Below are 27847 nucleotides of genomic sequence, written 5' to 3'. Positions count from 1 at the left end.
ACACACACACACACACACACACACACACACACACACACACACACACAGACACACACAGAAACAATGGTTGTGTACTGTCATGTGGGAGATGGGAATAGAACCCAGGTCTTTTGTAAGAACAGCCACTGCTCTGAACCGCTGAGCCATCTTTCCAGAATGAATCTTTTTTAGATTTTTATTTTTAATTATGTGTACATGTGCATATCTCTGTTTGGCTATAAGCATGCATGTGGGAACAGTGCCCTCAGAAGGCAGAAGAGGGTTTTGGATCCCCTGGAGCTGAGTTTCAGGCAACTGTGAGCAAACAGACGTGGATGCGGGGACCTGAGCTCAGGTCCTCTGTCAGAGCAGCAAATGCTCAGTGAGTAGCCATATTCCCAGCCCTGCTCCAGCCAACCCTAAAAGCAGTGTGCTAAGTGAGACAGTCTAGACTTGGACAAATGGTACACCTAGAGCAAGCAAGTTCACAGAAACAAAGTTGACTGTCGGTCACCAGCAGCTGCTGGGACATGGAGCGTGGGGAGATACTGTCCATCAAACAGTTCTGGGCTTAAACTCAGGCTTCTTAGAGGGGCCATCTTGCCAGTCCTACTTTAGAGAAATTCTCTACTCCTGTAAGGCAAACCTCTTTGCCACCAGACCTGAAATGTTGAGAGTCTTTGGTGAGAAAATAGAAACACACCAAGCCAAAGGCCTGAGTGCCGGCCGAGCACACGGAAGCTGTGGGCTCTGTTCCCAGTACCCTAAAAGCAACACCCCTAAAGCGGGTAAGGACTACTATGCTTATTTAAATTTGTCTTTATTTTATGCGTGTGGGCGTTTGTCCTGCATGAATGTCTGATACATAGATCCCTGATAGCCAAGGAGGCCAGAAGAGGGCATCAGATCCTGTGGAACTGTAGTAACAGATGGTTATGAGCTATCATGTGAGTGATGAGAAACATGCCTGGGTGCTCTTCAAGAGAGCCATCATCTCTCCAGTCTGAGAGACTATTTACCCCTGGCTGGCCTAGAACTCGCTATGTAACCAGGTTGTCTCCAACTTTAGTGTCTTCTTGCCTCTGCAGTGCTGAGACCACAGGCATTCACCAGCATGAGGGTCACTCTTGTGAGGAAAGGTCTAGGACAAGCAGCAGGTTACTTTGGAATTGAGAAAGCCAAGGCGTGTTTGAAAAGCATTGTAGTGTCACAAAATAACTACATCATGGCGTACTACATTTCTAATGGCAAGCACCTATCTATTACTTCAAACGAAACTCACGTCCATGATGGTCACAGGGATGTCCCGAATTTTGTGAGGTTCCACATAAGAATTTTGACAATTGAGAGTTAGTCTTGAAGCCAGTTCACTTTGGCCCAAACTCTCCAGCTGCAGGAAGAGACAGACACAGGTAAGGGTCTGCAGTCATTTTGTTTTTATACTTACAGTAGGTCCATAGGTGACATTAATGCTTATGTGTGTGGTGGAAAAGCCAACAATGAGAACACACAATGGATCAGAGACTGTGATCTGGGACTCTCAGGTGGTGTCCTTTTTCTATTGTGACACCTAGGTCAGGCTCTACAAATGGAATGTAGTCTTTTGGCTTCAGCACATATTGTCTGCTTAACCCAGGTGCCTCTGGCCACAGCACACTAATTTATGCACCTCCAATGTGAGGAACAAGCGTGCAAGGACCTCCAGGATCTCCTGCCCTGTGGTTCTGTGCCCTTTGGAATCCAGAGGAGAGCTGAGCCCAGTCAGACTCACTTATCAGATTGACCCGAGTGGTACAGAGTCCAGCTGGGCATGGCGGCACACCCCTGCAACCCAACACTCAGGAGGTGAAGTCTGAGGCCACCAGATTCCTTGTCTCAAAAAAGAACAAAGCCTTTCCCCACCTCAAAGGAGCCAGATTCTGGGCTGCCCAAGAACTGCAGATGCAGGGTGTGGAGGGGCACTGGAAGCTTTTGGTTTTGGAGACGGTCTTGCTGTGTTACCCAGACTGGCCTCAAGATGGAGACCCTTCTGTCTCAGCCTCCCAAAGTGCTGAGGTTACAGGCATAATTACCACAGCCAGGATGAAAAAAATAGTTACTTTTAAATAAAGACATAATTTTATGCCTATATTGTATGTGTGTGCACTTGGAAGCGAAGGGCAGTACATACTCTTAAACAAAAATTATATGCTAGAAAGATGGTTAAGATTTCTACTTATGACGTAGAAGACGTGTTCATCTGCATGTGGGCTTGCACATGCGCACAGCTGCCCTCAGCGAGCAGAGGTACTGGATCTTCCTACAGCACAGTCACCACCAAGGGTGGTGCTGACAGCTAAGCTTGGACCTTCTAGAACAGCAAGCGCTCGTAACCACTGAGCCATCTCTCCAGCCTCTTAAAATTATCCACTGTTTCCTTTTTTGTTTTTTGAGACAGGGTTTCTCTGTGTATCTCTGGCTGTCCTGGAACTCATTTCATAGACCAAGCTGGCCTTGAGCGCAGAGATCTGCCTGCCTCTGCCTCCTGAGTGCTGGGTTGCTGGGTTTGGGCCCCACAGGCATTACCATACTTCCTAAGCGCCTGCTGGATTTGAAGGTGCAGCTGCTGGGAGACAGTGATGGAGGAGCTAAGCTCTCACCAGCAATAGGGTCTGCCTGGAAGTACTGAAGTGAACACAGAGGACCGCTTAACAAAGACCTCCTCCACATACCCACAGACACACAGACTTCCTTTTACATGTACACGGAAAATCCCAGTCAAAGTGTTCAGAGTGTCATGGTCCTTACCCTGTCCACCATGAAATCGATGGCATCAGCCATCATCGGGTCCACTGGGCCAGAGGAAAAGTTCCCAAGAACTATTTTCTTAAGCATAAATGCTGGCATCAGCCAGAAGCTGCAAAACAAGGGCAGAGGCTGGTGACTGACCTACAAACCTTCAGCACAGAAGCCATCATGGCCGCATGCCTGGAATCTAGAGGAGAGCTGAGCCTAGTCAGAGCCCAGCACAGCCCAAGTTACACAGTGAGTGAAGCTAGCCAGGCAAACATGGGGAGACAATGACTGAAAAGGAAAAAGTCTCAAAAATTCTTCAAGTTGGTTTACAGATAAATGAACACCTAAATGAGACAGAACTGATCATGAAATTAGAGTCTTTAGGTTTACATGACTTGGGTAAATCTCAGCAGTGACCGATATATCTCGAATCTATCAGCAAAGGTGAAAATCATTTGGGTCTGTTAATAAACAAGCTTTCCCAAACTGTTTGCACATAGGGAAACAATTTAAGATTGCTTTATTCTTGACCTTCACCCAAAAGCAGGGTCACTAACAGTTAAGATTAGAATTACATGTAATTCTATATAAGCAGAGACTACAAAAAGAAATTTTTGTATTTTTTTGATGAAAAAAATTACAAAATCATAAAATATATTTTACTGAGAAAAATCTTGTCTAAATTTAGAGATTTTGTAAAGTTTGTTTTAAAATAAAATTTTGCTGTTACTATCCAACAGCCCTGGCTCGCCTGGAACTTGCTATATAAACCAGGCTGGCCTTGAATCCACTTCTTCCACAAGTAAAGCCATGCACCACCACACATGGCTTGAAGATACTATATTTTAAGGAAGGAAGGAGGCAGGAAAGGAGCCAGGAAACACAAGAGAGAGATACAAAGAAATGTATAAGTATGAAGACATATTTTGTTGAAAGGAAAGTTAAAAACAGAATTTGTTTGGGAAAATAAAATCTTTGTCCTAAAGTAGAATGCTTAGATTGCTCTAAACGGTGTAAGAAAGACAAGGAGACACCTAAGAGCCTAGAAAATAAGAGTTTGTGAAGGATATCTCACAAGAGGAACCCAGATCGAGGAAGTTGGGCAGCCGCCTTCCCCTTTGACAATGCCCGTGGACGGCTTTGGGTGCTGGGCACGTCACAACACTGGGCTTGCTTAACTGACTGATGATCAGGAATAATTCACCTCTATCTTTGCAATGCAGTGATTGTACAGGCTGTTACCAGGAGATGAAGGGAGTCTTACTGACGAGGCTAGGCAGGAGGGACACCAGCTCTAACTGCTGGAGGAACCTAAGTAGTTCCCCAGAGGCTCAAAGAAACCATTTCAGTGATGAGACTATACTGGCATCCAACTGAAAGGGGAATGCCTCCTTTGGAACATTATTGGAGATGCACTCTATTAGGCTTTAGGAAGGGATGAAGGGGTGCCGAAACAGAAGACTCAACAAGACTCAGGAGCTACAAAACTCCAAAGATCCACTCCAGTTCCTAGACACTATCGGTGCTGACCATGAGGTAACACAACACATGTTAAGGTGAGCATGACCTCTTTTGTTTTCATATAGGGTCTTACTATGTATATCTCATCTCAGCACACACCACACATGTGGCATGAGAACGATATGGAAGAGCAGAGTAAGGGCTGGGATGTGGCTCAGCTGGTAGAGCAACTGCCTAGCATGCAAAAAGCCTTGGGTTCAATCCCTAGGACTGCATCAGCTGGGTATAGTGGTCCACGCCTATAATCCCAGCATTGAGAGGGTCAGGAGTGGTCACCCCCAGAGAGCTGGAAGCCAACCTAGAAAACATGAGAGCCTGTCTCAAAACAAACACCAACAAACAGGGCTGGGGAGATAGCTCAAAGGTTTGTAAAAGTACCTGAGTGCATGCTGTGAGCACGTGGAAAGTGAAGACAAGGGATTCCCAGAGCAAGATGGCTAGCAAGAATAGCTATTCAGAAATTTCTGGGGTTCAAGTGAGAGATTCTGCCTCTGTGTGAGACAGTGATGGAGGGAGATATGTGCTGCCAATCTCTGCCCCCAACACAAAAAAACAAGAGGAATCTATAAAGGACTGAGGGAGCTCTTGCTACAAACCTGTTCCAGGGGAGATGATGTGACACGGAGCTTAATAATACACAGCAGCTGTAGGTTTGCTTGGTGGCTGAGGCATTAGACTGCAGGAAAAGGTCTCTCCAAAAATTAAGGTGCCTGAGGCACAGGACTGGCATCTAGTGCGAGGAGGAGGGGGGTAGACTAGAGTGCTCTGTGAAGGTATGAGGACAGGGAAAAAAGACGGGGAGGTTCTCAGGTACAGAGAGGCTCAAGGAATTTAAGGCACTATACCAACTGCCCCATAGGAGCCCTGGGTAAACCTGACAGTGGGCAATGAATTGATTTCCTGCTGGACACTGGTACTATTTGTTCAGAACTGAAATACTAAGTTGGTAAAAACAACAAAACACCTACCAGGCTACTCTTCTGATGGGAGTCTGGGGAAGGGCAGAGGATGCACTTTTGTAACCTTCAGAATGCTATCCTGGAACTCTCAGCACAGAGCAGTTTCTTACAGATGCTGGAATGCCCAATTCCCTTCAGGGACAAGACAACCTCTGTACCCCACATGCTCAAGTAACCTTTTCATTAGGACAACTCAGCACCAAGGTCCAGCTGAACAGACCTGAACTCACTGGACACAGGTACGGCCCTGGGAGGGGCCAGACAGGGCTCACAGGGAAACAAAGTTTACGTCTTCAGTCAGAACTGCCTTAAAAGGGGCAAAGGCCCTCACCACAAACAGCACCTTGGAAAAAGAAGGGATGACACCTCCTGTCTTTCTGTGATTAGACTTCATCATGTGCTGTTGGGTTACTGTGTGGCAGTGTCGCTGCGTATCTGACGACTGATCCTTAAACAAGGGCAGGGCTAATCCTGGCGCTGTTAACTTCTGTGGCCCATCACACCTTCATCCTTCCTCAGTTGCCTATTGGATGTACTAAAGGTCTGACGGCCATTAGCGGGGCGGGAAGTAGAGGGCAGAACTTCTGGGGAAGGGGGCACAGCATTTGGAGAAGCAAGCAAAGGTGGCAGATTTGCCAGTGAACAGGGAGAATGGACGAAGGTCAACAGGAGCAGAGATGGAGAGCTGGCCATGTGGTGAAACGATGCAGCACGGATGAAGTCAGTCAGGTTAGGCTAGAAAGCCTGTCTGGGAAAGCCCGTCTGCCCAGCTAAAAGGACTAAGCATTAAAATATGCAAAAGCCTCTGTGTCGCCATTTCTACCACTGGCGGTCCAAAAGTCCCACTGTGATGTGCAAGTGCTTTATCTGAATGTTTGTTTGTGCACCACGTGCTTGCTTGGAGTCCATTAATACAAGACTTACTAGCTGGGCCTGATGGCACACCTTTAATACCAACACTTGGGAGGGGAAGCTGGCAGATGTCTGAGTTTAGTGAGATCTGTCTTAAAAAAAAAAAAAAAGTAAAAGTAAAAATTTTAATACAAATAAAAGCCTGCCAGGCTCCATATAACATCAACACTCGAAAAACTACCTTCAACTGAGTGTCAAGGTCTAAGGGAAATAGACTGTCAGGAACCTGCACCCCAGTACCATCCACTCTGCTGACAACTACTGCCCGTAGGTTACAGGAACCCCTTTCACAGCTCCAGGAGGAAATAATCCCAGGAACTATTTGTGTTTAGGTGGCTCTGCTCAGCAGAGCTTTGCCAACATTGAAGTGACTGAATTATTTAGCCAACTGTGGATACAAACTGTCTTGCACTAAGCCACATTCACTCACACAACTCACCCACTTACACCCTGTTTTATCTTAGATGCAGTGCTTCTCAACCTTCCTAACACTGCGACCCTTTCACACAGTTTCCCAGGTTGTGCTGACCCCAAACCATAAAAGTATTTTTGTTGCTACCTCATAACTCCAATTTTGCTACTGTTACTATCATAATGTAAATATTTTTGGAGATGGACGTTTGCCAAAAGGGTCGTGGCCCATAGTTTGAAAATTGTCCTAGAGGCAAGAAAACATTTGTCAGTGGTTAAACAAGTCCAGGCGGCAACTGCCTGGATGTGGGGTAAGTGGCTGTTTTTGTTTTCTTCCTTTGCAGAATTTGGAATGCCAATTATGGGTTTTACGTAAAAGCACTGTATGAGGCTTTTGTTTTTGTGGTTTGAGACTCTTGTCATGTAGCTCTGACTGGTCTCAAACTCATGACAACTTCTACAGTTTTCTTAGAGCTGGGATGACAAATACGTATCACCACAGCCTGTTTCTACCATGAAGCTTTTAGGTGACATTACAGTCTAGAAAGAATTGCATCCTGAGGGCTGGATGTGGAGCTCATTGTCTGAACACTTGCCTGGCATGCATGAAACCCTTGGGACAAGCTTTGTGCAAATTCCCTCCTAAATCTTATTGAAGATGAGAAAGGGAAACTACTCAGCCACTCTACCAGCCAGTCCCAGTGTAAGAGGTGAGGTACTTCTGTAGTGAGTTGTACCACTCTGTTCTCAAATGATGTCTCTGATACACACACACACACACACACACACACACACACACACACACACACACGTAACTGCCTCTAAACTATTGAACTAGTACTGTCAGCCACCTGGGCCTCTCTGATCAGGCTTTGCCTACTGCTGGGCTGGGCACATGGCAAAGCATTATGAGAAAACCAGCGTTAGAGCAACGGCTCAGCAGGCACAAAGTGTCATCTAGGGTGAGAGCTTAGCCAAGAGACTGCAGGTTGCTAAAAGGCTACAGTTACTAGCAGCTGCTCAGCGTCCCTAGGTGACCATAATCTACTGTTACGGCCACCAGGGGGATAACCTAGCAAGTGGAAAGCTGCTTCATAAAGCAGAGCAGAAGGCTGCTGGGCTTGCTGACAGCTCCGTTCTAACTGGATCTCTGGTTCCTCAAGTTCATCTCAATGTAAACCTTCATGTATTGATAAAGAGAAGAAAGGCCTAAAGAACAGGACTTTGTGTGTGGTACATTCTGGAGGACACAGCTGTCCTCCTCTACCATTCTCTGTCACAGTCTCTTGAGACAAGGTCTCTCACTGACGCTGGCGCTCACTGTTGATTAGGTTAGGCTGTCTGGCTAGCAAGCATTCTGTCTCCAGCCCTGCCAACCCAGCATTGGGGATACAGCACTGGACCCAAGCTGTCCTGACTGCTACAAGCTCGCACTCACACAAAGATTAAAAATAAAAGGTTAAAATCAACGGAAGGGCTAGGCATGGTGGTGCATGTCTTTAATCCCAGCACTTGGGAAGCAGGGGCAGGCAGATTTCTGTGAGTTCGAGGCTAGCCTGGTCTACAACATGTGTTCCAGGACAGCCAGGGCTCTGTTACACTAAGAAACCCTGTCTGGAAAAACAAACAAGAAAATCAATGAAAGGACGGTTGAGAGGAACCTGATACCTTAATGAAAACAGGACATCAAGTGTCATGATCACACCACCATGGACTAAATGTTCTTGTCTTCCCACCAGCAATCACCCTCAGGGCAGTAACACAAAGGAGAAGGAACACAAATGGAAGATTTACAGCAGAGCAAGACAGAAAATGGGACATCCACAGGAAGCTGGTCAGTTTAGAGAACTGATCTCACAAGACAGAGTCATGTCTGTTACTGTACCACAGCAGACCACTGTACCACTGTACCACTGTGAAAGACACGACCACATGCCTAATGCACACTGGGAAAACGGAAGAGCTGAATTCCTTCTTTGATGGCATCCTTTTCTTGTGCACCTCTATCCCCACTGCATCAACACTCCCCCCAAGCCACCATTTCCGTATGCCTGCTCTTACCTGTTTGCAGTCCATGTTTGGTTGAAGATGGAAGTGTCACTGAAGGCATTGCAGAGGATGAGGGAGTGCACTCTAGGGGACTTGTGAGTGTATTCAGCAAATTTCTGAGCCAAAAAGCCTCCCAAAGACGCCCCAAACAGATGGACCTAATTATAAACAAATGGAAGGCAGATCCTAAAACACTGAGTTGCTTTAATTGTTGTTAATCACAGAATACGTCATCATTACCTAGCAGGTTGAAATATCTACAGCAGTTATAATTTTAACAAATATTTTACTTGAATAAATGTATATACCCTATCAAGAAAACAATGCACTGAAGGTTGGAAACACAACTCAGCAGTTAAGAGCGCTTGCTGCAGAGTGGATCCCAACAGCCATGTGAGAAGCTGGTGTTCTGCACATACCTGTAGCCTAGATCCCTCCTCCAAGGAGTAGGCAGAGAGTGACAGGACATGGGACACCCTCTGCTAGCACGTGTATCCATGCACACAGTCACACAGTTTTAGGGAACAAACAGCGAACTGGGTATGGCCGTGGGAGCAGAGGTGAGTCAATGTGCACCACCGACGTGACCCATGGCAATGGCAAAGCCTTCCTGTGGACCAGTGTTGACGAAAACTGACCTTCAGCTAGGAGCAGTGTTTCAGCTGTCAGTGTGCAGACGCTATCAACCTCAGCTTCCTCCGCCCAGATGGCCGTAACCTGAAACTGCTCCTGTCTATATTCTACTGAGATTAGCAAAACCCGCCTCCTTGTTCGGCTGTATAATAGTAAATAATTAATAAAACTGCCTCCTTGCTCAGCAGTATACAATAAACCCACTGATAAATCAGCTGCTGGTCCCCTCTGGTCCCAGCTTTTCTGTATGTGTGTCTCTCCTTTCTTCGTTCCCTCATCACCTCAGTCAGGTTTCTAGGATCCAGCCCTGCTGATTGCAGAGAGTGATGGTTCATGCCTCTGATCCTCCCAGCATTTAAGGGGTAGAAGATCTACATAGTGAGCTTGAGGCCAGCCTGGGCTACAGGAGACTGTCTCAAACAAAAACAAAACAATGATCTAATGTTCTGAAACCAAAACCTTTTGAGGACATAGATAAAATCTTAGATTTTATAGCATTTTGGATCTTCAGATCAGGGACACTCAACTAGTAAAATGCATGCTACTGCTCCAAAATTTGAGACGCCATGTCTAGCATTTCAGACAGAAATACTCAACCTGTGCTGACACATGCTACAATGGAAATAGCCTCAGACACATTACGGTATGCAGAATAAGCCTGTTACAAAGGGACACACATCCTATATGATCACACTTAGGTAAAATGTCCAGACCAGATAAGGTCATAGTGATAGAACAGATTTGGTTGCAGAGCTAGATTAAAAGACGGGCAATGACTGCTGGTAACTTTTCTATTTGCATCAGGGAAAAATGATGTGTGTTTGTGTGTGTAGACACAGACACACAGATGTCCTGGCCTGCTTGGAGGTAAGCGGGAGCAAGAGGCACAGAGGTTCATAGATAAGCACCAGGGAAGCCAAAAATATTGAACACGCAGGTTGTCTCTTCAAAGGCAGAGATACGTAACCTGTCTTCCGCCCAGAAGGCTGGGGGGGTGGCTAACAGCCTAGTGACCTCTCTGCTGAGACCACAGCAGACCCCCCTGAGGCGACCCTTAAGATGTCACATGTAGTCAATCTATAGCACCCATCTTTACGGAAAGTTTTGATGTAGTCATGCCTTAAGCTTTGTTGTGCACACAGGATGAGTTAATTATCCCAGGGAACAGTTTTTCATATTGTGCTGTGCTTAAATATGCCTAAAATAAACTGCCCGTGTCAGACTCTTCAGTGGCTACTGAGTTGTGTTGACCCTAACTGCCTTATCTCTCTAAGACTATTATTTGCTAGCCTTGGTAGTCATAGAGAACCCCACAACTGGCCCCAGAACAACCTACAGCAATGAGTTCTCTTCCTGGGATGGCTTGGTGGCGAGTGCCTTTACCGTCTTCATTGGTCCAATAAATTTCCTTTTTTGGAGGATGAAAAAAAATGCTCCAAAGTTGACAGTACTGACAACTACAAATATATCTACAAATTTAAAACAAATGACTGTCTACTTTCAGTCTACTGTGTGATATGTGAGTTCTATCACAATAAAGCTATTATAAAAAATAAAAGACAACCTCAGCCTTTACAAGATGCACATTACAATCTCATGTTAAGTTATTAGTTTAGGGTACTCACTTTATCCAATTGTAAGTGGTCTAAAAGTTTTCTGAATCCATCACAGAATTCAAGATGGTCCCAATAAACGGGATACTGCAACTGAAATAAAAATTTTAATTTATGTGAAAAACTTAAAATGCAGCTCATATTTGAAAAGTTTAGGAATCACATAACATTTCCTATTGTCCAAGCTTTGCTTCTTATTCAAGTATGTGAAAAATAAGACCATTTTAAAAATTCTAATTTTTTAAAAAGATATATCTTGTATAGTGGTGGTGCACACCTTTAATCCCAGCACTCAGAAGAATCTCTGAGTTAGAGGCCAGCCTGGGCTACAGAATGAGTTCCAAGCCAGCCAGGGCTACACAGAGAAACCACCCTGTCAAAAAAAAAAAAAAAAAAAAAAAAAAAAAAAAAAAAAAAAAAAAAAAACAAAAAAACAAAAAAAAAAAAAACAACAACAACAACAAAAAAACTTTGTCTTTATTTATGTGTTTGTGTTTGAAAGCCGGATGCGCGTGGTTGCCAGTGGTGACCAGAAGCAGTGTCAGATCCCCTGGGGCTGTGGTTATGGATGGTTGTGAGCTGCCATGTTGGTTCTGAGAACTACGCCTGAGATCTCTGGAAGAGCAGCCAGTGCTCTTAACCACTGAGCCATCCATCACTTCAGCTACACACAATTTCAATCACATTAATTTTCTTTCCAAACAGTCTGAGGGTCAAGAACAACTACAGAAACCATCCAGATAAAGAAAGCCAATTTCATTCTAAATTGAGCATGAGGTTCAAAGAGACCAGAGAACTGGAAGTAAAATCTTTTCTAAAAGCCTTCCCCTGACATTTTAGTAGCATTTCTTTAAGGAATTGCTCAATAAAATGATCCTTTGCAGTCTTCTTAGTTTTTCTGTTTTCTGTACTTTGACTTAAGGCCAAAAAAAAAAAAAAAAAAAAAGTATGACACCTGACCCTAAAAAGCCTGTCTGCTTCTAGGGACTGAGACTTTTCTCCTAAGAATTTCTCCGTGTGTATGTGTGTGTGTGTGTGGGGGGGGGGGGTGCTAGGGATGGGACTTAGGGACTGTGTATGCCTGTCTTTTTCTTTCTTTCTCTCTTTCCATGAGGTTATCTACCTTCAGCTTCCTCATTTAAAAAAATATATATATAAAATCTACCTGACAGTCTCATTTTGTTGTTTCATATTGTCATTGAAAAAAAAAAATCACTTTGAATAGATAGTGCTGTGGCTTTGATATGTTTTATTATAAAATCCTATTTGTGAATAAGGCTTCCGGAATAGGATGTAGATGATACCAAAGGAGGTGTATCTGTAAAGGCTTTGACAGTCTTCACACTAAACTAGGGCATGAGTGGCAGACCATACGCTCAGTGTATACAAGGCTCTGAGTTTAATCCCTGAAGACCAAACAAACCAAACCAAAATCAATGCCCTATGCAAGTGATAAAGTTGTATACAAGAGCAAATCTGAATAAAATCAGTAGACTTTAATTAACATCCTTAGGACTGGAGAGACAGCTCAGTCTTCTAACATCCACACTGGGCAGCTCGCAATCGACTGTGAGTCCAGTTACAGGAACCCAACCCCTCTGGTGAGCATGCATGTGCTCGCGCTCGCTCTCGCTCTCTCTCTCAAAACAAGAAAAATGTTAATTTACATTAGCATCTCAAAAGACACACATTACTAAGTAACAGGGGCCTGCAGGTAGGGCCATGCAGCAACATATGGTGAATGAACAGACTCTACAACATACGAATACTACAAACAGTACTTTGTGGCTGTCAATGAGAAATTCGCTTAAAATCAAAAGTGGGCTAGGGATGTGGCTCAGTGAGTGAAGCACGTGGGGCACAAGCATGAAGGATTCTCAGCACCCACGTAGAAATTGGTAGGTGATGTGTGTCTGTAACCCCAGTGATGGTTTTGGAGGGGTGTATGCAGATCCCAAAAATTCGCTAGCTAGCTAATCTAGCTGAACTACGAGGTCCGGTTCAGTGAAAGACTCTACCTTAAAATACAAGGTAAAAAGGCTGGCAAGACGGCTCGGCAGGTGAAGGTGCTTGCCTTGTCCAGCAAGGGCTCTGTCCACCTGTTATCTTGCCAGCCTGCTTGGAGATACTACTGGCCTTTTCTGTAACCACACTATGGCTAAAGAGATGGGGACAGTGGGCTGGAAAGATGGCTCAGCAAGTAGAGGAGCCTCCCACCAAGCCTGAGACTTGATGGGAATTTGATTCCTGGGATCCACAGGGTAGAGAGAAACGACTCTTGCCAGTTGTCCTCTGGCAACAACAAACAAACAGACAAACGTAATTTTAAAAGAACCTGCAGGGTGTGGTGATGCACAACTTGGATCCCAGCACTGAGGAGGCAAGGCCAGGTGGATTTCTGTGAGTTTGAGGTCAGCCTAGCATGGCTAGTTCCAGGAGAACCACGCCTACAGAGAATTTGTCTCACACAAAACAAAACAAACTGGGCATGGTGGCATACCCAGCAGCTGGGAGGCAAAAGTAGATGTCTGAGTTTGAGGCCACCCTAGTCTACAGAGGGAGTCCCAGGACAGCCAGGGCTACACAGAGAAACCTTTTCTTGAAAAACAAAAACAAACACCCAACCAAACAAAACCAAAACCAACCAAACAAAAAAGCAATCAACCAACCAACCAAACAAACAAAAAATCCCAAACCAAACCAAAACAAAAGAACCTCAATGGCAAAGAAAATCATAGCAATCTAAGGCCTCTGAGACCTGCCAGTCTTAGGGAGGAAGCCCTGTCAGTGTTCGCTTTCTAGCTGCTGAGGGCGGCTCAGGCTCCCCCCATGGCTGTGGAGGGCTGGGGTGCTCACTCTCTGGGGGTGCTGTGTGTGAAGGATGACTGAACACCCAGAACCCAAGAAGATTAGCCACAGAGACTCACGCTATCTGAGGAAGGAGAGAATAAATGAGAGACGAAGCCAGAGAAAAGGCCTGATGCTAACTGTTCTCCCACGAGAAGGGCTGTCAGGAGAAAGAGAACTTGGATTTGTGCGATGAGTCCTCTTATGTGGAAGCCAGTCTCCTTCTCTGATGACTTATACTGGCTCCTGAACTCCACAGTGTCCCTCTGTAGGAGTTGACTACCCAGGGTCACTGGAGGATCTGGACTCACTCGGAGACAGCCTGTGACACGGTGGTGAGGGTTATCTGCATTAGGCTGAGGTGGGAAAACCGAGTGATCATGTGGAGCACCATTCTGCGGACTGGGCAGACCGAACATAGAAAGGAGAAAGTGGCTGAGCACCCTCATTCTTTCTCTGCCGCCAACTGCAGCTGCAACCATAACCACCTGCCTCAGGCTCCTGCTGCCTTGACATCTCCACGATGACCCTTGAACTGGGTGCCAAATAAACCCTTCCCTCCTTACATTGCTCCTGTTTGGTGCATGCAAAGTAATTAATGCCCTCCCAACAGAAGCCACTTTCTCTCCCTCAGTGACTGACATGGATCACAACAGCAGCATCCCACAGGGAGCTGGGAAACATAACACTGCAGGTCCCAGAAGCCTTTGCAGCTATACAAAGGCTTCCTGTGCTGATACACAGGCATCACAACCTTTGTCACAAGCAACAGAACCTTCCCATAAACACCCATCAAGTCCTAACTCTGTTAAATAATACTGATAAATAAAAAGCCTTTTTTTTTTTTTTTTTATGACACCTTGAGGATACTTTAAGTGAAAAATAAAACAGCTTAGTGGTGTGGAACTCTTTCAGCCATGGGTTTGATGCATCATAAGAAAAATAAAGGGCTGCGAGATTGAAAAATAAATCAGGAAACTATAATCTTACTTCAAATAAAAAGTTCTCATTGCTATAGTTAGTCTGAAACAGAAGGGCAAAGCCCCACGATCTGAGTTTCAGGGCTGAAGTGGCCATACTTACAGCTATAACTCGGTAACCCCATCCAGTCAAAGCCAAAATCTGCTGGAAAAACACATCTGCAGTTCCGCTGACAGGAGGAAGAAAGATGAGAGGACACCTGATGCTCCTGGGGCCAGCGTCATACAGCGACCATATCTTACTGTCGTCGTCATCTACGATTATCTGGAGGGAACGTCAGGAGGGAAAGAGAAAGGAAATCCTCATGAACTGGGGGTTTGAAGGCGCCAGCTTATACAGTCACGGCAACTTCAACAGAGCTGCCCCGTGTGTTACAGGGCAACTTGGGGATCACAGACTGCAATAAACTGCTTTCCTTCCCCTTCTTCCGTGTGCTTCACAAACAGCCATTTTTTAACTTGCTTATCTACCTAGAATAACAGGAAGTCTGTTTTGTTTACCAGTAAACAGTAAACCCTGCATGGCATTTTATAGTGTGTGTGTGTGTGTGTGTGTGTGTGTGTGTGTGTGTGTGTTCGTACATAAGGGCAGTTTCACTTATTCTTGAGTGCTGTCCCAGAGGACTGGCTGGGGTCAGCAGAGTCAGAGACTGACCAGGCCAGGCCAGGAAGAACTGAGAATCCAGGCTTTGGGGAGAGCTAGGCAGACCCTAGGTGCTTCAGGATCCAAACGGGAAGAGGGGATTTCATCGACAGATGAAGGACCAAGTAAGTATATGTGTGTGTCATTGTCCCAGGAAATGCTTCAAACCATTCACTTGAGGGTGGGTGGTGGGAGAGAGCGAATTGTTTAGGAAAGGGAGGTGGAGGAGGCTGTCAGAGCCTTTGTCATGTAGTGTTCTTAACCTGACAGGGAAGAAAGCACACAAAACGAGGCGAGGCGAGCGCTTTGCACAATTTCGATGCCGGCTGGTTATTATTATACCTCACTGCATCAGCACCTGTCACTTGAAATCATTACTTACCCTTTTTTTTTTCCCTGAGTGCTCCCAGCTAGTGGGACTGTGGACTCCACAGTGGCCCTCTGTGGGTAGGAGCTGACTACCCAGGGTCACTGGTGTCACCAAGAGCTGACAAATGGGACAAGGCAAAGTCCAGGGAATCCCAATAATTTGTGTTGGGCCTTCCCCAGATGGTGACAATCTATCTCATGTTTTTGACCTTTGTGTTTTGCCCTTTGTTTTCACTCCCATATATCGGTTCCCTATGACTGTGGTTTTAAAAGCAGCAAACAACAAAACCCTATGACCTTTCAGCCCACATAACAAATCCCAGTCTTCGAAAATCATGTAAGAAAAACACAGATCTCAATCTTCCACGGTTTTGTTTCAATAATCTAACGTGGAAGGAAAGTAACACAAATTCTAGGTTCTGAAAGAGTAGCTTATGCACATTTGTCATGAAACAGCATGTTCTCTGAAGTGACAGGGCCTGCTGAACATAAGCCATAAATACCTAAGGGGATTTAACCTCAACTTCCTCTAGTTCTCTGAAGGGCAGTTTCATCAGAACTTCTTTAGAACACACAGTATCTGATGACAATTTTTTTTCCAAGACAGGGTTTCTCTGTGTAGCCCTGGCTGTCGTGGAACTCACTCTAGACCAGGCTGGCCTCAAACTCAGAGATCCACCTGCCTCTGTCTCCTGAATGCTGGGATTAAAGACATGTGTCATTACCACCAGGCTCTGTGGGGGCTGGAGAGATGGCTCAGTAGTTAAGAGCATTGCCTGCTCTTAAGGACCAGGGTTCAATTCTCAGCACCCACATGACAATTCCAAGGGATCTGACACCTTTACACTAAAGCACATTAAAAAAAAAAAAAAAAAAAAAAAAAAAAAAAAAAAAGAGTTAAGCCACCATGCTCTGCTTGACAACTTAAAATCAGGGTATGATAAAATTTCAAGCAAATTTATCATGTTGGACAAGTGGGGGGAAAAAAAACTATCAATGAAATGATTTCTAAGAATATTTAGGTCAGTCTGGGTGTCTTGGGGCTGATAATCAGCTTGCTGAGAGGGTAAGTTTACCAAGAGTTCATGGGAGTTATTTGAAAGGATGAGGTGGAGAGACCCCATTTATTCAATGCTGCCAATGGCCTCCCAGTAAGCAAAAAGTAAAAGGAGCTCCCTTTGTAAGCAGACCAAGTCTGTCTAACTTTGAAGGTGGATTAATTTGATTTTTAGGTCAAAGTCTAGTAGACAATGTGATCTCTAGTATTCTAATAACACCATAAACCTCAGGTTTCTCATCTGTGAAATATGGACCCTGGCACCCACTGTGTCAAACTGTTGTTAAGAATTAAGTAAGGTACCTGGGCCTCTTAGCAGGCAGCCTATGCCTGGGCAAAATGTACTTAAGATTTCTACATAAATTCAGACTTGCACAATACTTTCTTAGCTGTGTCTCGCTAAAAAAATTATAACATAGCACAGACGATCCCAAGATCACAGTATTCTAATACGGCTGCAGAGGGATCAGCAAACATTTCCCTCTGTGATATGAACAGCCTTTGTCTAGGATTAACATGGGCCTCATAGTCAATAGCAAATTTGAACTGAACTATTGGGGGTTCACACTCATCCTAAGCAAATGGGCTCCAGAGGATGACTAGGGCCGAGTAAGTACGTCTCTATGGCATTAGAATAAGAATGGTCTCCATATGTTTGAATACTTGGTCCCCAGTTGGTGGAACTGTTTGGGAAATATTAGGAGGTGTGGCTTGTTGGAGGAGGTGTGTCACTAGGGATGGGCTTTGAGGTTTCAAAAGATTCCCAGTATGTCTTTTTTTTTTTACCTCATGCCTGTTGATGAGGATGTAAGCTCTCAGCCACTGCTCCAGCACAACACCTGCCTACCATGCTCCCTGCCATGATAGTCAAAAGCTCCAATTAACCCTCTAAAACCATAACCCCCATACCAACTTTTATAAGTTGCCTTGGTCATGGTATTTTGTCACAATAAAAGGCAAGTAATTAAGAAAGCATCACTGCACACAGAGCTCTAGTAAGTTTCAGGAATGGAAACAGAAATGACTACTTACTATCTGGATGACGTTGTATTTCATTACATTATCTGAAGTTGAGTAGGTAAGAGGAATTGCAAACAAGAAAATCGTGACCCTCCAGAGCTGACTGCATGTGACAGGCAGCGGATGAACTTTACCCTCTGTAACATCTAGTCATGGTATTGGCATCAGTGTACACTCTCATACAATACTAAAGGCACACAGCTTCTACACCACATACAAATATCAGCTTTTGTGACCATGAAACGCAGTAAAACCATACTTACCTTTTTAAGGGGAACTGTACTTCTAAACCAGTTATAATCTGGAGAGACTTTGATCTCTCCCATGATGAGGGGAAACAGAGGTTAATCCTGAAATAAAAGCAGATGACAGTTTCACAGTGAGAATTCTCATTACATCTGAACTCAATGCAGACGCTGGTCTAGTCAAACCAATACTCTAACCAAAGAGACAGGGTTGTTTAAACTAGAGGACAACAGGGTGAATCCGTTTAGTACCTCCAAAGAGGATTCTGGCCAGCAGAATTAAAGAACCATACTGGATACAGAGTACTCTATAGAAACCCCATCCTGCTTAGGAGTCTCCCAACTCTTTGGACAGCACCTGAAGAATCCATCTTAAGCTGACTGTGGTGGTGCACAAACCAATGATTAAACAAACAAACATGCAAGTAACCCCAGTGCTGAAATCCCAGCACTTGAGAGGCAGAGGCAGGCAGATCTCTGCGAGTTCAAGGCCAGCCTGGTCTACAAATCAAATCCAGGAAAGCCAAGGCCACACAAAGAAACTCGGTTTAAAAAAAAAAAAAATTCCATCTTAATAAACCTCCCATCTATTTACAGGACATATATGATAATGGGGTTAGCAAGCTTGTTTCCAGATAATTCACAATACCCCAAGAATCTAACTTTAATTCATATGTCGTTAATACCCAAAGTGGGGGAGGGGCACGTATGCCATTCTCACTGATGTGATTAAAAGGGACATGTGCTGGTACGTGGCTGGGTGTAGTGGAGCATTGGCCTGACATGCACAAAGTCCTGGGTTCAATCCTCAGTGCTAAAAAGTGACATAAAAATCTCGCTGAAACACCTGCGATGACTGTGACTATGCTGTAATGTACAACAAAATGTTTGTCTTTAGAGAAAAAAGGTGTGTCTTCTAGATTTTTGTTTTGTTTTGTTTTTGAGACAGGGTTTCTCTGTGTAACCCTGGGGCTGTCCTCAAACTCATTCTGTAGACCAGACTGGCCTCAAACTCAGATTCACCTCCTCTGCCAAGTGCTGGGATTAAAGGTGTTAGTTACCTTCATGACCTTGGGTAAGTCAATCACCTCTGCACTTGTTTCCCCTCTCTTTGTTTCCCTAGAGCCTGGAACAGTGTGGCAGTCAGACCGCCTGGTCTGCTGACTAAAGGATGACTGAATCCTTCAGAGATCGAACTAGGCTCTGAGAGAGAACCCCTCCTCACCATGTTACCTCTGGGCTGTGGGCTAGCTGTCCTTTGCTCTCCCATGTAATGTCCTAACAGGAACCTGAAGTTAAGGTTGCACTTCCACCCAGCCACCTGTGAAGATTCAAATACTTGCCCTGCTTGCTGCTCCCCTACTTCCTGGGTAGGACTAGATTCCCGAGGAGGTTGAGTTTGAGAGTCCAGAACTTAATTCTAGGCTGACTTTGAATATCCATTTTAGAACAAGCTCTGGACTGGCAAGGGACAGAGTATTCTAAACTCAGTGCCGCACTTCCTCATTCCTCAGCCCTTCCTCAGGGACACAACACTGGACTGCTACCTTTGAGAGTTACTAAACTGAACTTCCAGGAGACAGTAAATGCAGACAGTCCAACATTAAACTCTAATTACAGTGCTGATAGGGTACCGGTCTCTTAACTCAAAGCAAAGGAGATACTTTAAGAGAGAGTTGTTAACATTGTAAATAATTTTAAAACACCAACTAAATCACCACCAATCTTATGCTGAAACCAGAGTGCACAGATGTGGTTATGAACACTAAAAGAACAAAATCCATTTTATCTGAAATATTAACATGTCAAAAACATCTAAGCCAGCCGGGCATGCCTTTGATCCCAGCATTAATCGAGGCAGAGACAGGCAGATCACTGTGAGTTCAAGGCCAGGCTGGTGTACAAAGGGAGTCCAGGACGGCACAGGCTACACAGAGAAAACTTGTCTGGGGAAAAACAAAACAAAAAATCTAAGCCATTTGAACGATTTCTTCTAACACATCTTTCACTATTATTATTTTTTATTATTTGGTAGCTTCACACATTTATGTAATAGACTAGTTAACTTAGGTTGGTCTCCCTTAAGCTATTACTTTTAAATGAAAGCAACTAGCAGTGCACACAGTTAACCCTGGAATATTTTATACTAGGACAGACTTGAAATACCCAATGTCATCTGTACACTTTCAACTGAAGATATTTCCTAGACACAATTTCTGCAGGAAAATCGTAGAAACAGGTTAAACAGCCAGGTGTAGTGGTGGCCAGCTTTATTCCCAGCACTCAGGAGGCCGACAGATCTGAGTCCAAGCTTACGGTCTAGAGCCACCCAACTTACGATAAAAACTAGTCACAGTTTTGGAATCAGCTGCCACTCACAAACCAAACTACAGTACAAACACACAGGCAGGCACACAAGTGAATTACCGACTTCTCTCGCACAGCAGTGGAGAGAAGGGTGGTCCTTACCTAAGTCTTCAGAACAACGCACAAGCACCTCACTACTGAACACACTCTAACTGATCTTGAAGGAAAAGAGACTACACAGCTGTGACGATTCTTTTGCAAGGACAAGTGATTCTAACACTTGTGCTGGTTTGGCAGTAAGGAAAGTCGAGACAGTCACCAAATGTGTGTGACCAGCTGACGGCTATGAAGGAGGGGGAAAAGAAACAAAAAATGCTGCAAAGGCAAGGCAGCTGTGAGCAGCATGAAAAGAGCTCTCTTTCATCCACTTGAGTCGGATGCTTTTCCATGTCACAAGAGAAATGTCCTGTCTGTGGCCCAGAAAGTTAGCTGATATTGTGACCAAACCAGTCAGGATGAAAAAAGAATGTGAGTGGTGAGCTCAGGACAGACTCGATTTCTTGTGATCCAGTTCTTTACACAAACAAAAGCAGGCTGGTGAGGAAAAGGCCAGAGATAAGCTTTAATCACGATTAAGGAAAGCCCTCCCCCCACCTGGGGGTGCTGGCGACACCCAGTCCTTTCTGGACCTTCGGTTGCTGCACAATAAATCTGCTAGTTGTGAGTGCACACTTGTCCTTCAGAGTTTCAATAGAAGCTGCAGTTCATAGCTGAGGAAATCATCTTCACAAATGTTTAACTCGATGGCCAGTCACACATTGCCGGTCCTTTACTCAATGGACAGTAGGCTTACAAAGGGCCTGTGATCGCTAATACAACCAATAAACCAGGACTAGAACTTGAGAGACGCTGGGTGACACGACTATGATGATGGGTGTTGGGATTCAAGCGTTGGCCTGGAGACCGCTAAGCACGAGCTTTCACCACTACACTCCATCTGAAGCCCTACAGCAGGCTATCCCTCTCCATACCTGTATGTATTAGATAGCTATCTTTCCGAGGAGACTTCTTCAGGTAAGATATATCCCTTTCTCCAGGAATCTCCCCGCTTATTTCTAAATGCTGTAAGAGGAGAAGCTGCCTGCATGACATCTCTTCGACACCTCATTTCAAAGTCCTGGTGTTAAGAGCTTTTTGAAAATTCAGACATAGCTACTACATAACTTCCCAGTCTGAAGAATCCTTGCACCAAAAGGAGCGGGACCACTGCAGATGGAGACAAAGCAACAGCATCAGCCTAACCCCTGACTCCCTCGGAAAAGAAGGAAAAAGACACTGTAGCCCCGCTACGTTCCTCATGACTCATTAACAAGCCTCACACCTGGTCTGAGGAGCTCCAGAACAACTTGCCTTTACTCGCAGTTCTTAAAAGTTTACTGAAACCAAATGTTCCCGAGTTTTTGGCCCACAGCCCCAGGATGGGTGGCTCAAGAAAATGAGGATGTTTGATTAAGACTTTTGTGTACCAATCCCCATAAAGTGCTCCTGGGTCCCACTTAGCTCAGCCACACAGCGGTGGGCTCACAGGCACAACGACCATCCGCAATGCACGGAGGCTGGGCCTTAGACAGAAACGCGGATCTGGATCACGTGCATGGTCACAAGGACCGGTCCACTCGTGCACTAGGCTCCCAAGTCACGCGTGCTCGGTACACACCCACCTACAACCCCACGCGCACCACACACCCACACTCCGGCTTTCCGGGGCCTGCCCCTCACCTGCCGTGGCCGCCCCCGCGTCCCCTTCTCTTCAGCCCAGATGACTCTTTGCCCCGGTCCGGGCGCGGCGGCTGCAGGCGGAGGGGCGCGGGAGGGCCGAGCAGCTGCAGAGCAGAGGCCCCGCGGGAGCAGCTGGCAAAGGGGGCGCGCGGCGGAGCAGCCGGAGGCCGCCGCCTCCCCAGCTTGGAACGGGTAGCTCCCCGGGCGCACCTCCCGCTTCCGGGTTCCGAGGGGCGGGGCCAGATGGCGAGGAAGGGGCGGGACTCTGGCGGTCACTATGGCGACGGGACTGGCCCGGAGCCCCGGAAGGGAGACTTGGGTTGTGCGGTTAGTTGGTCTAGCGGGGTGCGGAGGATGGAGCCAGGGCTGGCGGTGGGCAGGGGTCGGTCCTCGGTCACCTGTCTGACAGGAGCGCGGAGAAGGAAGCTATGGCAGCGGAAGTCTGGGCGGGAGGCCCCGGGGATCTGCTTCTGCCTTCAGTTTTCTGGTGTCCTCGAGCTTTGGGAGAGACACGTTTGGGCCCTGGCTGTGGTGAATGCGGCTTGACACAGGCTTTTCTTTTTTGATTGGTGTACATCAGCTTATTACAACGGCTTACTCGCGACATCTAGACTCATGTAAAGTACTCTGATGACCCTCCGTTGCTCTCTGTCTGCTTCCCCCGCTCCCACCCCCTTCAGCTGCGCGCTCTTTCTCGGCAAGACTGTTTTCCCTTTTATACAGTTGCTGACGTCCCCTCGGACCTCCTTTCGAGGCCCTGTCTCCTTTTGCAGCTTTGGGCTGATGTTGAAGGGCACCTACTCGGCACCAGGCTTGCCCTCTTCTGTCCTCTTCTGTCAGGCACATTCTGATCATTGTTCCTACGAAAGATGTGGCACACATCATGACTTCTTTCAGTAATTACAGTAGTTTTTTTTATGAAATAATGTGTGATAATATTCAATAACCTGCCGGGTGTGGTGGCACATGTCTTTAGGCCCAGCACTCGGGAGGCAGGGGCAGGCAGATCTTTGTGAGTTCCAGGATAGCCAGGGCTACACAGAGAAACCCAGTCTAGAAAAAACAAATATATATATATATATTATACATATATGTTATATATAACATTATAACATATATATTTATATATATGTAAATCTTATTTGAAAACCTGTAGGGATCCTAATGTTTTAGGGAGAATTTATGTACTTTACTATTTTTACTTTTGTGTTTGTGGGACAGCATGTGGTGCAGTGTAGTGTGTAAGGATGGCAGGAGAGGGTACTGGATGCCCTAGAGATGACATTACAGGCATTTGCGAGCTGCCCAACATGGGCGCAAAAGCAGTATGTACTCTCTAACCTCTGAGCCATCCCTCAACCCTAGATTTTAATCCCCCCTTCCCCGGATATGTGTGTGTGTGTGTGTGTGTGTGCGTGAAATGTGTGTTGGTACCTACAGAGGCCAGAAAAGGGGCTTTGGACCCCCTAGAGCTGGAACTGCCGGCTAAATGAGCAGCCTGAATTGAGTATTAGACACTCAGTTTTGGTCCTCTGGAAGAACAAGTTTGTTGACCCTGTGGTCCAGCATCTCTCCAGGGCTGGAGAGCACTTATATCCTGTTAAAGGGCCTGAGAGCTTTGCCCTTAGTCAGACACTGTTTTGAAATTAATATTAAGGTATTACCAAGTAAACTACATCTTTAGTCATCACTGACTAGGTGTGTTAGTGTTCACCATGAATCCCAGCACTTAGGAGGCAGAGGCAGGTGGAGGTTTCTGAGTTCAAGGCCAGCCTGGTTTCCATTTTGAGCTCTAGGCTAGCTAGGGCTACAAAGCATAGTAAGACCTTGTCTAAGACAAAACAAAACGAAACACCCTCAAAAAATAAAACCACTGAACTATGGCTCAGGAGTCTTAGGTTCTAGTCTAGAACTTAGAGAAATACCAGACACATTTCCCCCAAAGCATAGTGATGTCTCAACCCTCAAAAGGCTTAGGGATCTCAAAGTCAAGTTTTACTGATACTGTATCTCAAAGCTGACTGAATTGCTTAAAATTATAGTAAAAAAAAAAGGGGGCAGATATAGAATCTGAAATGAGGTTTTACCAGTTCACAAAACTCAGAGCTCTTCACCAAACACATGGTAGATAAGCTTTGTTTTAAATATATATATATATATTTACAATGTGAAAGGTCTAGAAGTTTTGTGTCTCCGAGAAGCCCCACAGGGTTGTGTCCTCAGTTGTTCCACAACATATGGCAAGCACACTGTCTGGCCTTAACTCCAGCACAGTGTTTAGCACCTGCGAGTCCAACTGTCTTGGTAATGCACAACTGTTGGCTGCAGACTACTGAGCCAGGCAGGCCACAGCTTGGGCAGGCCTGCTGGGCAGAGTGCTAAGAATTTACAGCTGTCCTGGGCGGCATCTGCTGGATGTTCCCACAGCGTCTACGCCCGTGTGAGGCTCTCACTGGAAAGGTGGAATGTTCACAAAATATGCTGTGAATACCAAGCAAAGTAAATAAGGGGCCCAGGGGCTTATGGAACTGTCCCAAACTTGAGGCAGGTAGAATGACAGTGGAGAGAGTGCCTTAAGACAGAATCTTATTCTGTGGCCCTGGCTGGCCTGGAACTCAATAAAAGGACCAAGTCTAACAGGCCCCAGAATTTAGCACAACTGACTCCATGATGGAAGTATATTTGGGCTGTAAAACTCAGCACATAGACAACACCATCTACCAAAAATGAAAACGAAAACACCTAATTCATCAAAGTCCTTAGTTCTGGGAAAATCTCTAAAAGTACTAACCTTGCTTTTTGGCTTATGTAGTCTGCTTCTGGCTGTTTTTGTTCATTGAAGTATGTCAACCCAGGACATGGTTTTTGTGCTTAAAAACTCACCAAGAGGGGTTGGGGATTTAGCTCAGTGGCGCTTGCCTAGCAAGCGCAAGGCCCTGGGTTCGGTCCTCAGCTCTGGAAAAAAACAAAACAAAACAAAACAAAAAACTCACCGAGAAAGGCTCAGGCTACACTAGGATCACTAATACCCAATGTAGTTGCTGGCGGCTAAAAAGACTTCCTATTGGCTTAAGCTCATTGTCTGAGAGGTCTCTGGTGAAACATAGATCAGATCCTCCTGCTTCTGCCTCCTGAGTGCTGGGATTACAGGTGTGTGCCGTCACAATGGGCTTGTTTCTCATTTGACAAGATAACATTTGTTTAAAAATATACAGAACAACCGTAGACATATCTATGCATGTCTGAGGATAGCTGGCAGAGGGCTGGACGACGGCTGGTTCAGTAGTTAAGAGCTGTCGCTGCTCTTGCAGAGGACCAGCCACGTCAGACACTCAGCCACCCACCTGTAACTCCAGCTCCTGGGGATCTAATTATCTTCTCTGGCCCTACCAACACTTGCACACACACACACATGCACATAGACACACATTTCTTTTTTTTAATTTTACTTATTTGGTTTTTCAAGACAGGGCTTCTCTGTGTAGCCACGGTTGTCCTAGAACTCACTCTGTAGACTAGGCCAGGCTGGCCTCAGACTCAGAGATCTGCCCTCCTTTGCTTCCTGAATGCTGGGATCAAAGGCATGCCAGGTGGTTCCCTGGCAATTTTTGAAAGATAGACAGGAAACAATGTAATTGTTAGATTTGAGCAGAAATTGCGGATTGAATAAACGATGAATAAAAGTTTTCACTGTAGATTAGTGTATACATTTATATAAAAATGTATACATAACCAGGTGTGGTGGCACACGCCATTAGTCCTAGCACTTGGGGAGGCAGAGGCAGGCAGATCTCTGTGAGTTCTAGGCCAGCCTTGTCTACAAAGTGAGTCCAGGACAGCCAAGGCTACACAGAGAAACCCTGTCTCAAAAACCAAAATCCAAACCAAAAAGAAAACCAAACAAAACCAACCAAACAAACAAACAAACAAAAAAAAAACTCATGAGGCTGGAGATGGCTCAGTGGTTAAGAACACTGGCTGCTCGTGCAGAGGACCTGGGTTCAACTCCCAACAGCTACGTGGTGTCTCACAGCCACTCAGCATTCCAGCTCCAGGGAACCTAACATCCAGGCTCTGCTGGCACTGCACGCCTATGGTGCACGCCTGAGGCACACACATAAACATAAAACAATTTAAAAATCTACTCATACATTACTTGTGATTAGTATAATTAAAGCAGCTATATTAAAAGCTGTAGTCTAAATCCTTCCATAGCTCCCCATTGCCTTCAATTTTATATCAAATAAGCTTTGAGTAAGTCTGGCTCTCCAATCAGCTCTCTGTGGGCCAGTGTGAGCTCTGTGGGCTCAGTGGGACCATGGCAATTACTTGAAGGGCCCTTCCCCTCCCTCATCTGGCGATGTCTCAGCACTTTAGACCTTTGTATATACTTGGCCTTGGACCTAAAATGCTTTTTATTGGACCTATTTGAGTATTCCCAGAAACCATGGATTTGTGAAGAAGTGGCTCGCACACACACACACACACACACACACACACACACACACACACACACATTTTTTTTTTTTTAAAGACAATACTGAGTCTTCAATACCATCTTTTTGTTAGGATCTCACTATGTAGCCCAGGCTGGCCTTGGATTCAAATGTGGGCTCTTTGTGCTACAGCCTTCTGAGTGCTGGGCTTAGTAGTTTATGCAGTGCACTACGTCAAACGAGTGACATCACCAAATCAATCAAGGACTATGTACAACAGCTCTCCCTCCATTATTCTGGTAGTCCTGCCCGCTCCCTACTCCTGACAGAGCAACCCAGAGCTGTGGACACAGCTCACAGGGACAGCACTCTAGCCCTAACCCTGATCTCCAAACACAGCAGAAAAAGAAGCCAAACCAAACAAACATAGAAGAAAAATGAAGAAGTGGCCTGAAATTCAGGGAAAATAATACAAGATATTGAGTTTCATAAAGACATGTACCAGGAACCCTTTTACATGGGGGCAGGGCTGGAGAGATGGCTCGTTGGTTAAGTGCACTGGCTGCTCTTCCAGAGGACATGATTCAATATCCAGAAAACATACAGTTGCTCACAACTATCTGTAATGGGTCCTGATGCCCTTTTCTAGCATGTAGGCATACATGCAGAAAAAGCATCCATATACACCAAATATATAAATACATCTTAAAAGAAAAAACAGCCGTGAGATGGGGGGAGAGTGCACCTCTCAGCAGTAAAGCACTTGAAGAGCCCTGGCTTCCATACCGAGTACTGAAATTGGAGAGAAGGGAACTGAGAGAACCTGCTTTTTAAAGCTAGTTAAAAATCTTTAGAGTAGCCCCACACAAAACGGCTCCATGGCATCAACTGTAACTCCAGGTCACTGTCCTGAATGCCTTTGATAGTGAACTGTGATATGGAAGAGCACGATTTTAAGTTTTGTTTTTTGTGTTTAGGGACCAAACTCAGGGCCTCCAAGACACTAGGTGGAGTACTCTTCCACCGAATTAGGTCTCTTATCCCAAAATAGTATTTTAACTTACGTGTGTTAACTTTTTTTTTTCTTTTTAAGTCCTGGGAATAAAATCAGATCTCACATATGAATAGGTGCTCTGTGATCGAGTTACATGCTGCTGCCCCCGAAAGGTCTATTGTGTATGTGTGTACATATGCATAGGTATGCATGCATGTGAACCCAAGAGTCATTCCTCAGGACTAGTCACCGTGGTTTGCTTTGTTCTACCGTGTGTGTGTGTGTGTGTGTGTGTGTGTGTGTGTGTGTGTGTGTGTG

At 45.4% G+C, this 27847-nt stretch overlaps 1 protein-coding gene across 4 annotated transcripts in view; it reads right to left on the bottom strand.

The window, feature by feature from the left end:
* Positions 1 to 22334, bottom strand: part of Spg21 (SPG21 abhydrolase domain containing, maspardin) — a 27367-nt gene extending 5033 nt beyond the window's left edge. The window contains exons 1-8 of one of the 4 annotated variants that reach the window (XM_055597582.1): positions 22100 to 22332; positions 21352 to 21586; positions 18032 to 18118; positions 14783 to 14944; positions 10865 to 10945; positions 8619 to 8764; positions 2767 to 2875; positions 1262 to 1369 (exon numbers count right to left, since the gene is read on the bottom strand). In XM_055597582.1, coding sequence (XP_055453557.1) covers positions 1262 to 1369; positions 2767 to 2875; positions 8619 to 8764; positions 10865 to 10945; positions 14783 to 14944; positions 18032 to 18094 — 669 coding nt within the window. In that variant the 5' untranslated portion in view covers positions 18095 to 18118; positions 21352 to 21586; positions 22100 to 22332. Of the gene's footprint in view, positions 1 to 103; positions 642 to 1261; positions 1370 to 2766; positions 2876 to 8618; positions 8765 to 10864; positions 10946 to 14782; positions 14945 to 18031; positions 18119 to 21351; positions 21587 to 22099 lie in introns of those variants that run through there. The other 3 variants (XM_055597599.1, XM_055597573.1, XM_055597591.1) reach the window with 3 other exon arrangements.
* Positions 22335 to 27847: the final 5513 nt, after the last annotated feature.

The sequence above is a fragment of the Psammomys obesus genome, unplaced genomic scaffold (genome assembly GCF_907164565.1).
Source record: "Psammomys obesus unplaced genomic scaffold, mPsaObe1.curated_primary_1811, whole genome shotgun sequence".
NCBI lineage: Eukaryota > Metazoa > Chordata > Mammalia > Rodentia > Muridae > Psammomys > Psammomys obesus.
The sequence above is the reverse complement of the archived record's forward strand: the minus strand, read 5'-3'. Positions and strand labels throughout refer to the sequence as shown.